Source organism: Oryctolagus cuniculus, chromosome 6 (assembly GCF_051225735.1).
Source record: "Oryctolagus cuniculus isolate XC-2025 breed Fujian yellow rabbit chromosome 6, ASM5122573v1, whole genome shotgun sequence".
NCBI lineage: Eukaryota > Metazoa > Chordata > Mammalia > Lagomorpha > Leporidae > Oryctolagus > Oryctolagus cuniculus.
In genome coordinates this window covers 161,345,297-161,358,242 of record NC_142872.1, presented here as the reverse complement: position 1 = coordinate 161,358,242, position 12,946 = coordinate 161,345,297, and the positions used below count along the sequence as shown (strand labels likewise).

General features: G+C 46.9%; 1 protein-coding gene across 3 annotated transcripts in view; it reads right to left on the bottom strand.

The window, feature by feature from the left end:
• Positions 1 to 10,768, bottom strand: part of KHDRBS3 (KH RNA binding domain containing, signal transduction associated 3) — a 206,349-nt gene extending 195,581 nt beyond the window's left edge. The window contains exon 1 of one of the 3 annotated variants that reach the window (XR_007918873.3): positions 10,232 to 10,764. Coding sequence is in view for 2 of the 3 variants with exons in the window: in XM_089335748.1 (XP_089191874.1) it covers positions 10,232 to 10,319 (88 nt within the window). In the remaining variant the exon portion in view is untranslated. Of the gene's footprint in view, positions 1 to 10,231 lie in introns of all 3 variants that reach the window. The other 2 variants (XM_089335748.1, XM_051844066.3) reach the window with 2 other exon arrangements.
• Positions 10,769 to 12,946: the final 2,178 nt, after the last annotated feature.

Here is a 12,946-nt window from a genome sequence, read left to right as displayed (position 1 = left end):
ATAAAAGGCAAAAAGTAGAACTGTCAAATTAGCACATGGACTACAGATGACAGAACCATATCATCTTGATTACTGTATTCAAGGTATAAAAGGAAATACATATCATGGTATTTAGAGGTTGCTTTTCAGCCTAGCAGTGAAAGATGCCAGTTAAGACCACTCCCTCCCACCTGAGAGTGCCCGAGTTCAAATCTTGGCTCTGACTCCTGCTTGCTCACGCACACCTAGGAGGCAGAGGTGATGGCACAGGAACTGAGTTCCTGAAATCCATGTGGGAGACTGGACTGAGTTCCCAGCTCCTAGCTTCAGCACCAGCTGTACCCTGGCAACTGAGCGCATTTGGGGAGTGAACCACTGACTAGAGGGAAGTGTATCCTCTCCTCTCTCCTTCTTTCCATTTCTCCCTCTCAAATAATATTATTTAGGGGTGAAGAGACAAACTACATGCACCTTACTCTCAAGTGAGTCATGAAAGTAATTATATATACAGAGAAAAGGAGAAATCATATGTAACAAAATATGAACTGCTAAATCAAAAAGTGGTGCACAAGAGTTCTTAGCACTATCACTTTACTCTTCTGTAAGCTTAAACTTATTTCCAAATAAAATTTTTAATTCCAAGAAGAAACAAAGGTCTTAAAAATGGGAGGGAGGAGGAGGAACAAAGACAAAGAACTATAATACACTCCGACCAGGTGTACCGTGAAGATGTTATGGAAACAAACAAGGACTGAATCAATAACCTAGAGGAATCAGAGAAGTTACATATTGCTGCAGGAGTTGTTTCTCATGCCTTGTGATGTTTTCTGCATCTGACTAACACCTCATAGGAGGAGATTACCCAAGATTGTCCAGGTACTGATAAGTTAGGTGGCATCTTCCAAGACACCAAATCCAACATGCATTCCTCTGTCACAGAACTTAACACCCTCTTAAAATTGTTCTGTCCATATGTTTACCTCCATTACTATACTATGACTTCTTAGATAAAAATACGATGTTGATGCTGATGACAACAGGACAGCAGCAGCCATCTCCGCTGTACATACTACATGCTACACATGTCACTGAACACCTCTTCACATGTATCTCATTTAACCCCACAAAAACTCCCAACAGGATTCAGAGTCATCATTTTGTACACATGGAACTGAGACTGACAGGGGTTAAGATAACTGAAGTCACAACACAAAGAAGAGGCAGACCTGATACATGAGCCCAAATCTAACTTAAAACTGTGTTAACTACTCTGTCTTCTTTATTTACCAGTCTGAATCTGATTTCAGTATTTGCACATGGTAGGCAAACAAAAGGGGAACAAGGCTTGTCTACCTGTTCTGTTCTATTTATATCCTCAGAGCATACCCAAACTGAAAGAACAGGACAGCAGGGGCACTGGTCAGAAGACAAAAAAAAAAAAAAAAAAAAAAAAAAAAGCAAATAATCCACCACCACAATGACAGAAAACCAAGAGCTAAGGTATGAAATTCATCAGTAAAACAAATCTGTGATAATCAGAAACATACAAATGTTATGTTTCTTATTGATGTTATCAATTTATCTTAGTAACAACCAATGAGGGGGGCATCCTTGTTGTGTGAAGATGAAGGGACAGCAACAGTTCAGAGAAGTAAAATAACTAGTCCACAACGCACTGTTTAGCAGTGTTAAATATTCACAGTTCAGTTCAGCAGCCCAACAACTACTAGTTGAATACATGAATAACATTTTTGAAGTCCTGTGGTCTGTTGATCCACTATTCCAGCTGCTAAAACTACTAAACATGGCTTTGTCCAAACTTGTTCCCACGTCTGTTTTGTTCCTGGTTCTGCTCAAGCCCCCTAACTCACTCAAGTCAGCAGGCAACAGAAAGCAGCAGGAAGCAGGAATGTCCACACCAATTGACAAATCTTTTGTTACTACCTACACTTGTTTCCTTACACAAATCGAAGTGTGACTTAATCTACTCCAACGCAATTTAACTGAGAGGAAAACAAATTCCAAAACCAAAAGCCAAAAGTCAGACTATCCTAACATCTTTGAAAAATGTTTTATGTCCAGTGCTTTTGCAGTATTTGTTCTTTAGGTCACAGTGTCTGTAAGTCAGCCACATGCCTTAGACAAGTTGCATGTCCTACTAAGCCCCACCTCTCTATCTGTACGATGAGAACAACAAAGCTAACTTCACATGACAGTCACCAGATGAAGAAATGTGACAAGTGCCTACACACAATATGCACACAGGAAATGGTGGCGACATAATTTGTGCTTACAAGTTACAGATTTCTGAAAATACTGGCTTTAAAGTATGTCTCTTAAGATACTATAAATATGAAAAAATTAGTGACAACGCATGAAAAACAAAAGTAATGCAAGCTAAGAGATCAAGACTAATTTCAGTCAGGAGTAACTACTGGTATTGATGAAAGCAGGTAACCTAGCTATATGGAGCACCACCTAGTGGAACAAAAGCAGAGCAGCACTGGCATAAATAACAGAAGGAAAAATAATGAGAATGAAAACTACCCTTCTCCTCTCTGTTATAATTTCTTGATAGGAGGTCAAACCAACAGTGATCTCAAGGACAAGATTTATATGAAAGACAGAGATCAAAAAAGCTACTTTTACATATTCATGCCCTTTATCTTATCAAGGAAAAACATCAATAACATGCTAGGAACACTTCTAAAATTCTTAAAATAGCAGCAGGGTCTGATTGGTGAAAAACTGTGGAAATGTGAACATTTATGGAAATTGACAGCTTACCAATTTAGACTAAAACCTCTTGTGCTTCTAGAGGCTGCTGAGTGTCTAGACACGCTTTAAGACACACAGTCATAAAACCGTTTACGGACGCATCATTGGTTAACTGAAGCTTCAGGTGCCGTATCTTGAGTAACATAATAAAATCATAGCTGCTGCCAATTTGGTACACAGGATTAATGAAGAAACTTCCTAAGGAACAAATGGCTCCTTCAATAGTTCTAGACTCAGAAAAATAAAGTAAATCTAGTCACATAAACATTACCCTAAGAAATGGAACTAGATGAGTTATGTGCTAAATTACTATTATTATTATTATTATCATAAACTCTATGTCTAGAAAGTAATGCCAGTGCACACACATCTGCCTCAGGCCAATCTATAAAAAAACAGTATGTAACATTTATCAAGTACCTTTATGTGTAGACACTATACTTCTGCCTAAAATAGCAACCTTACAAATGCTGCCTGAGGTCCTCAAATTGAGATGGGGAAACTAAGGCTTTGAAAAATTAAGTAAGTGTGCAGACTACAAAGGAACAACAGAAGTCACTGTGCACTTACACACCACGTAGGACCTCCGTCCTTCATGAGCTGTAATAAGAGAATCAACTGCAAATCTTGTTCTCAAACTGTACTCTATATGTTATGTGTGTGTGTGGGTACAAACTGTTGAAATCTGTGCTTAACATGGAGTTAGCCCTCTGTATATAAAATCAAACTAAAAATGAACCATAACCAAGAAGGAGATGGGAGACAGAGAGGGAGGTGGGATGGGAGTCGGAGTGGGAGGGTGGTACGGGGGAAAGAACCACTATATTCCTAAAGTTGTACCTATGAAAAATGTATTAAGTAAAAATTTAAAGAATTATTAAAAAATGCATACATTTCAAAAATTTTTTTTAAAAAATTAAGTTGCAAGGCTACAAAGCTGTCACCTCTACAATCACATGGTTAGTCCTGTATAGCCTGTCTCTTGTTAAATACTGCTACTTCACAATTAAATGATATCCACCAGATTCTCCATGCTGCCAGTTGTCATTAAGTTCCTCTACCATTCTGCCCCTCTGAATGGTATGCAGTCTGTGCTGCTCACCAGGTCACCCATCCAGTACCAGGTAGTTACTCTGAAGAGCTGCATGATCAAAATTCCCAAAGGAAAACAAACACAGTGAAAGCATCTATCTCTGCAGGATGCTGACAAGAACTATGCACAGAGTCCTGGCACTCTTCAGACAAGGATCTGCATCCTGGTTCACCATTTGCTTGCCCTGTGACCTTGGGCAAGTTAGTAACCTCCTGATCTGTTTTCTCAGCTGTAAAATAAGGTAAAATGATTTATTCTTTTGATTGTTAGAAGAATTAAATAAAGCAATATATGTAAGTATAAAGTCAGAAAAAAAAACTCTTGATAAGTAGTACCTACTATTATCAGCAATTCCAACACAAGTATATTTAAATATGTTCCCCCTGCCAGGCAGTCAAAACCATATTGGCAGACGTACATTCTAGTATGTTCATGATACGTTTTTTCTCCTTTGTGCCTATTTTTAGATGAATTTCTAAGTATAACAAAGTGGAAATAAATCCTAATATATCTTCAATTGCTTCTGTAATAAATAAAAGATTAAAATATAGAGTTCTGTGCCTTTAAGAAGTTCCTTCAAGACAGATCATTAACATGAATTTTACTTACTATCCATATACAAAGTTTTCCTATTTGCTCTTCAACCACTAAAATATACACATAATTAAAAATCCTCACCTTGCTTGCCTACTGAAGACTTAAAGATTGCTAGGCAGCACAGGAAAAAAAAAAAAGCGAGCTTGCCTTTTTTGATAAGACACATTTTCAGAAACCTCTTTCAAAGATGTGTCATTGCAATAAAAATTTCTAGTGAACTTCTATTATGGTTAAGCTTTTTATTTTAAAAACAATAATGTTGAGTTCTGTCTTCTTAACTCCTTTCTTGATGTATCCTATCGGAATGCTGTAGACTTGATTTAAACTTCCAGCCTAATGTAAGCTGGGAATCTTGACTGGCCAAGTTACTTTACATTTCTGAGCCTTGGATTCCTCACTTGAGAAAAATCAAAGGACTCAGGCAGCGAATAAAACAACCTACTTTACCAAGATATTGTGGTGATGAGAAATAATGGATAGAAGTACCTGGAACAGAAGGCAGCTTTTATTATAATCTCACACACTCACACACCCCTACCTCATATGCTAAGGACTGCTCTACTTCTACAATTTGGGAAGAAACATAAGCCACTCTATCTTCTCTCTCTGGGACTGGTGACTATAGGCAAAGGGGTCTTTTGATAGCAAAGCTGTTGCTGGCACTCAATTTGCTATTTCAATTGCCTCTGTAACTTTAGGCCCAGCGTTAGCATTTGAATTTGCAGTTTAACTCCTTCAGGTAAGAGAGTTTATTTGACATATGATAAGGGCCTCAAAAATTCTGGTTTTGATCTGTTATAAGATGTATTACTAGGAGTTTAGGGAGGGGTAATTGTATGTGTACTGGTTCAACAAAGTCCTCAAGAAAAAATAAAAGTAAACAAACATCTGATTCAAGAACATCTGACAAAATCTTCTCATTATCTCCTAGGGAAAAATGCCTACTGTTCTAGGACTTTCACAGAGCACTGCAAGGTTCCGCTTGTTTACCACTGAGTTCCCTCAATACCTGCTTCCATTGTATGTGCTGAGCTGTCAGAGACCTGCCCCATGCCCAGTGCAGGCAGGTGCTGTAAAGTAGCAACCATCAAAGCTTCCCTGACCTTTCAATTCCACATATTCCTTCTAATATTCCTACTTCTGTGATCTTCAAGACCCCGAAACGAAGACTGGGATTCCCAAGGGCTACATACCCAGAATTACGCTAGATGCCAAAGACACAGGGATGTAAGCCAAGGCCTTGTGATTCTACCATAATAGTTAAGTACAGAGTGCTACGGGAGACCAGAAAGTGGGCATTCAAACTCATCAGGAGGAAGAGAAGAAGTCAAAGGAGATACTTTACGGCAGAAATTTGAACAGTGAAGTATAAAAATGGGTGTTGTATCATTTATCTTTCAACCCATCAGAGGCTAGAAAAGAACAAACTGTACACAGAGAGGCCAGGGTTTTCATTCTCCTTTAGTCATTAACTGACTATAGCAACAGAGTGTGACCAGTAATTGAATTATTTAGACCCCAAAGGGTAGGCAGGGCATGGTGGAAAGAACAATGGATTCAGATAACAATAAAATCTGAACCTCTGCTGTGACATTCTGTAAGTATGGATCTTGGGCAAGTCACTTTAGTTGTCAGTCTTGGTTTGTACAACTAAAAAACTAGGTTAATAACCTCTTTATGTCTGTCTGCTCCCAGTATTAAGATTACAATCATGACCCAGCACAGAGAAGTGCTACGAAGATGTTCGTAAACTGACAATTAAATCTAAATCACCTAGTCATTAAATATTTCAGATGGATAATTTAAAGACAAATATGATGTTCCTTAGCAAAGAAGACATCTCTAATTTAAAACTCATTCCCAAACTAACATGAAAACAGGGACTGCTCAGGAGCAGACACAGTGTTTCCCTCCACCTCCAGGACCTGGCCGGCATCCTAGATTCTCAACGTCCAAACTCTACCACAACAGAACTCACAGTCACTACAGCACTGTGAAGCACCACACACTAGATTAAACTCAGAAATGGTTTGTCTTTAAAAAAAAAAAAAAAAAAAGAAAAAGAAACAACGAAACAAAATTTTAAAACTGATAATCTGAAGGAAAACACTTAAAACCTAAATAACCACACACTCCACTCCATGGGATGAATCACGCAGTGCAGCATAACGGCACCACAGCAAAACACAATTCTGCAATCTTCATGCTTACCGTCTCACTGTACAGGTCTGACAAGCAAATGAAAAGCATTTTTCCAAAAGGAGTCCTCTGAAACAAAATCTAAAGTCACTGAGTTTTGTACAAAGAGATGTACATAAGGTGAAGTAGTGATCTCCCTTTATACATTTGTATTCCCCACATACATCCTAAGCAATACTAAGAATCTTAACATTTGAGGAATTGATATATGAAAAACATATATCTTGAAATACCAATAAACAACTGAATCAACTGCACACAGATACACCATCTTAAGTTGTGAATCCTTTGCTCCATTTCTTCTTGTAACCTACTACTAAATATAACTTGGCAGTGAACCAGCCACCAATCCGTACACTATTATCACATAATTAAAAATACAGTGTTATGTAATCTTATTTAATGGTTATTTGTCTTGGATTGAAAACCATCCAAACTAATACTGGAGAACTGAGTTGAATTACAATGCATGAGACATTTCTAAAGATGTTTTCTAAAGAGTCAGCACATCCCTTACCAGCAAACATAATAAAAAACATGCAACAGTACTTTCTTCTCTAATTAACCTCCTAGGCAAGACACCGCAATGTCAAAGCATCCTACAGACACTTGGGGGCGGGGGCAGGGGACTGCTGCTAGAAAGAGGAGAGTATCAAAGGCTTTTCTTAGATTCTCTTTTAACAGCAAGTAAACATTACCCATTACTTTTGTTAGAGAAACAAAATCAGTAGTTAGGAATGGGGAAAAGAACAAGTTATACTCAGAAAACAAAGATTAATGCCCTTCATGAAACCTTAAGTCTGGAAAAAGTATGTAAGCCAACCCAAATCAGAAGAGTTCTCTCTTCATGTCTTCCCAGTTCAAGCCTTTAAAGATTATCAGAAAGAAAAGAAAAAGAAAAGAAAAGAAAAGAAAAAAATACAGCTACAAGTTGAATAATGTTTAAAAATACTAGATTTTAAAGAAAAGACTACATCTCATTTACAAACTGCTTTATTACTGTAATATGCTGGTTAGAATGTTGGTCACAGGAGAGCTTTAATCCAAGCATGCCTCTTGGCATGAGCATTAAAATCCTGTGAGATAAGTCTACCATGAACACTTGGTTTTTCAAAGACAAATGCCAGAATTAACTTGCATTAAAAAAAAATCTCGGTAAGTCTTCCTAAAGGACACATATGATTTCCCTTACATTAAGTCACCTGGAAACAATCATATTAATTATTGTGATTTCCGCAGGGTTTCAGATTAGCATGTGAGAAGCATTTCCTTTCATCTTTTGCTGAAGGTATAAGCAGAAATTATGAATGGCCTTAGAGACAGAAGATCTGAGTTCAAATTAATTCTTGGTGGCCTGCAAAAGCTTGTAGAACTGAGGTGCTCCCAGAAAAAAACACCAACACCTGCCTCACAAGGATACAAGCATGAGGATGGAATTGGAGAGGGTGTGCAATGAAGTGCCTGGGAGACTTTAATAAAACACTGTTCAAACACAAGGTACTGTTGGCATTCGGGAATGTTACTCAGAAAATATTTCTGTTACATGTCACTCTACAGTAAAACAAAGGCTTCAATGCTGACCCATCATCATTGCACAATTCAGTGTAGAATACGGGATTCCAGTGCTGAGATTCAGAATAACCTCTGGAAAGCACAGCTTTCTTAGAGGCAGGTGGTAAGAACACAGCTAAGTAACAATAAAATACTTTCATACAGCCAGTAACAAGCCAACCTGGTCATCAGATTGAAATGAAAGCTTTCTAACAATCACGCAAACTCAACTGAATCCACGATGTCTGAGAAAGATACTTGTAATTTTGAAGTTACATAACAGCACAATTAATATTTTCAATTAACAGGACTTTACATTCTGGGTGTCAGCCCCTGAATTAAGGGAAAAGCCTTTTAGTCTCAAGTAACAAGTTAAGAGTTACACACGCAGCTGAGTGGACCTCTGGCCGCCTCCACACGTGAGAAATGCTCCCAAGAGAATTTCTGATGAAAAAGGAAATCATCCTCTAAAAATCACTGAATGGCAACATTTCCCCAACACTCCCCAGCATCTTTTTCAAGTAACTGGAAGCCATTAACAGTAGTAAAAACAGCAAAGTGGGAAAAAAGAATTTTCAGTGTGTTAGCAACACGATACTACAGAAACATGGCACAGAAAATAATTCTGACTTTAAAATAACTCATTAAATAAGTTTCCTTAATTCAGCGCAGCATAACTTGGATTCTGCTTCTTTATTAGGAAAAATGCACTTACTCCACAGCCCAGAATATTTCGAAAGCTGCTGAACTCACCCAACGTACAAAGAAATTTCTCCCACAGATAGGACAGCCTAGCAGGCAACAAAAGATGCATGCAAATCGCAGAGCCGGGAGTGTGAACGGAACCGTAAACTGCTCTGAACAACATGAGCATGAAACTTAGCATTCTTTCTCTCTAATTTAGGCATGCATGCCCACTTCTTTTTCACAAACCCATTTTATTCAAAAATAAGAATAAGCTTGCAATTAAAACGGGGGGGGGGGGTGCTCCGCAAACCTGCTCAACCATTCCAACGTGCGTAAATCTCGGGTTCAGGCAGTCTCCCCACCACCGCCACCAGCCCACCGGAAGAACTGGGTGCGCCGGGCAAACACCGGAGGTCTCTGTGTCAAACACAGCGACCTCAACACACACGGAACATGTCTGCCTCGTCTCTCACTTTCCGACCACGGAAGAGACATGGTCAGCGCTAAGAGCAGCAGCCCGGACTTAACCAAGGAGCTAGACTCGCAGCGATTCACGCCAAAGGTAACCGATCCGACCAGGTTCGTTTCTGCCATTTCGCAGGGAAAAGGCAGGCCGGGGGCCCGAACCCATCGCCCACTGAACGCACAGGAGGGGGCGAGGGCTGCTCCCAAGGAGGGAGGCTGAACCCACCGTCCACGCCAGCGGCTTATCCCGCAGCCAGAGGCTCGCCGTCCGGGTGTGCTGCCTCCAGACACCCCGTCCAGCGGCCGGCTGGGCGCGTGCGAAACGGCAGTGCCCTCCATCCTGCCGGCCGCCCCGGAGGGTCACCCACCCGGCGCAGCCAGGCCGACGGGGGGCCTCCCTCCGGTCCCCTCCCGATGCCCCACGGGCCAGCCCCCGAGCAGGGCAGCCGGCCTGGCCAGGGCTGCTGACCCCGGACCCCGGGCAGGCGGGTCGCGCGGGGCGAGGGGCCTGGGGTCCTCCCCTGGGACCCCCGCGGTCCTCCCCTCTCAGCCCCGAACTTCACCAACAGCCCAAGCACCTGTTCCGTTCCTCGGCTCTGCACCGGGTCCCCTCAGGTTCCTCCATTTCCCTGCGGCTCATCAGACCGACCAAACACCCACCCTAGACCCCGGGGTCCCCCCACGACGAAGCCCCCCGACGCCCGCCGTCCCCACTCACAAGCTACCCCCTGGGCAGCCCCAAGTCCCCAGAGATTCCCTTCAAGTCGCATCCCAGCGTCTCCCCGGGGCCCCTCGCGGGTCTCCGCCAGGCGTCCCGCAGCCCCCCGACCACCGCCCGCCCCAACGGCCGCCGGCCGGCAGTTAACGGCCGGCGCGCCTCACCTTGGTTCACCAGCCGCAGGGCGTGCGTGAAGGAAGGGTCCAGGGAGTCCTTCTCCGCCATCAGCTCCGGCAGATACTTCTCCTCCATGCTCGGCGGCCGTCCGGGGCCCGGGATGCGAACCCGAGGCGCGCGGGCAGCAGCGGCGGCCCCGCAACCCCCGACCCCGCCCGCGGCCCGGACCCCGGGGCCAGACGCCGCGGCGGCGGCGGCCAAGCCGGGCGGGCGGCCGGGCGGCGGCAGCGGCGGCGCCACAGGGGCGGGAACCGGCCGCTCAGCCCCAGTCCCCGGTGGCCGCCGGGTGCCCGGCGCTGGCGGCCGCGGCGTCCGGGACGCGGCTCCCGCGCTCCGGGCGGGCGCCGGTGCGGCCAGGTGGCCCCTCAGGCTGGCCCTGGCGGCGCGCTCGCAGACCCTGAGGCGGTCCGGGGAGAGCCCCGCCAGCCGGCTCCCGCGCCTGGGCAGCTCCCGCGACCGCACGCCGCGCGCCGCCCCGCGCACTCTGAGCCGCCGCCGCCGCCGCCGCCGAGTGTCCAGCGCCGGCCGCCCCGCCCCGCCCCGCCGCGCCGCGCCTGCGCGCTGGGCCCGACCGCCGCGGCGCGCGCCGCCTCGTGGGGCCGCTCCGGGCAGCGCCGGCCGGGTGCGGGCGCGGGGGTGCGGGGACGCCTGGCGCGTGCCGACTCCCTCAGCCAGGCCTGGGTAGGGGTACGGGGGCGGGAGGCCCAGGGCGCCGTTGCAGCCTGGCTGGACGCCCACACCGGGAAACTGAGGCCGGGGGAGGTCCGGAGGCGCGCCCAAGGTCATCACCCCGCGTGCGGTCCCAGGAGTGGGGGACAGGGGTCGATCCGGAAGGGGCGCCCTAGTGGGCCCGGGGCCAAGGCGAGCGGCCGCCTGCTCCTGCCGGCTCCGGGACTCGCCTAACTTAGGCGGCCTTGCTGCCCCCTCGCACTGGCCGCAGAGCCTTCCTTGCTGAGCGCCGGCCTCCCGCGACCCCTGGCGCGAGGCCGGTTACGTAAAGGCTCGCGCCCTTCAGGGCGACTTTGTCTTCTCGGACTCGCGGCGGGGTTGCCATTCTCTGGGCTGAGCCAGGTCCTGGATGAGAGAGCCGCCCGGGGGTGGGGGGTGGCCTCTGGTCGCCGGCGCCTGAGGGGCGTGGACGAAGCGTCCCCCGGGAAGGTCCGGGACTTTTCGCTGCCCAGAGGTCATTCCCAAAGAGAGCTGCGAGTCCGTGCTGGCCTTGGGCGCCCAGGGTCGGGCTGAGCTGGAGTTCTGTGAGGTGTTTCCTGGGGGTAGGGGTCCCCACTGTCTGGTGATTGGGCGGATGTTGGTGGGGGGGACACCAGGAATGTCTGTAGAAGGAATAAGCCCGGGGCACGGCCCATCTTCTGGACAGCGACCCGTGGCCGAATCCACGCGGTTGCCATGCAGATGCAGAAGCCCCAGGCTGCTCTGAACTGGGGCCCCTCACTCCCAAACACCTGCACCGGCACTGTCTCCTGCTCCACCACTCCACCGCCCCGGCCCCGGGGTGGGGCCGAGACTCCCTGACACTCTTGCTCTGTCTCGTCCTGGAAGAGGAAGCAGCCGCGGGAGGAGGTGGGCAGGTGTCTTCTGTCCAGGGAGATGACAGTGGAACCTTTTTTTCCTTAGGGGGTCTCAAGGATTAGGTATTTAGCCCCTGAGGAAGCTCCCTGAACCCAATAATGAAGGCACAGCCCTTCTTTGTTTTGGAGTATTGTCCTCTGCGCTCTGCTGCTCTCTGGGGCACCTGGATCCCGGCTTCCCGCCGGCTCTAGCTCTTGTTCCAAGGGACACATGGCAAACAGAAGCCCCTAGTAGCCCCACTGCTGGACCTGCTGGAGGACACGGGGCATCTCCCAGGAGACTGAGGACAGGGGCTGACACCCCTCCGCTCTGCCCCAGGGTCCTCCCTGCATCCCAGCTCCTCCCTGATGCGCTGTGCCCCTTGGTTAGCTCAGCGCTCTGAGTTTCTGAGCCAGCACCCGTGGAGGGCCTTTGGGGAAATGTTTTCTGCTTTAACAGAGTAGGACAGAGGCACACCTCCAGCTTTTGTTGCTGTTCACAGGACGTAGCTTAGCTTCGGGCGTGTGAGTTGGGGCTTGTCCCAGAGGGGTACAGAGGGTGGCAGCTGAGATCCCAGGGGAGGAGAATGGGCACAGCTACTCAGCTGCCCCCACCCCCTGCTTTGAGCCCCTGATCTTAGACTCTCTGCTTGCTACCAACTGCCTCATCTGCGCTTGTCATCCAGCAACAGTTCAAACCTGGAGTGATCGCTGTGTTTATTAAGTGTTTCCTAAGTGCCAGGCAGCATGCTAGTGGCTTTGCATTGGCTGCACTTCTTTCAGCACCCCGCAGGGAAGACTTCTCACCACTCACAAGTCAGGAGCCCGAGGCTCAGAGCCATTTAATGCTTTACTTAGGGTCCCACAGCTGTGGGTGAGGGCTCCCAGCCCCACCTGTTTCTCTAATGAGTCCAACGTTCTGTCTCTCCTTTCCTGGTCCTGTGGCACACGCCCCTGGCACTCTATCCTGCCCTTCTCTAAGCAGTTGGCAGAATGACCGGCCAGCAGCTGGGGAGGAGGGCTGTGCACCAGGAAGCTGACAGCCAGGGCACTGAATCTTCTGCGGCAGACCTCCCTCCTCCAGTACCTTCCAAGAGGGCAGGTGCCCGGCTTTGTGAGTGCCCAGACCAGGTCCTC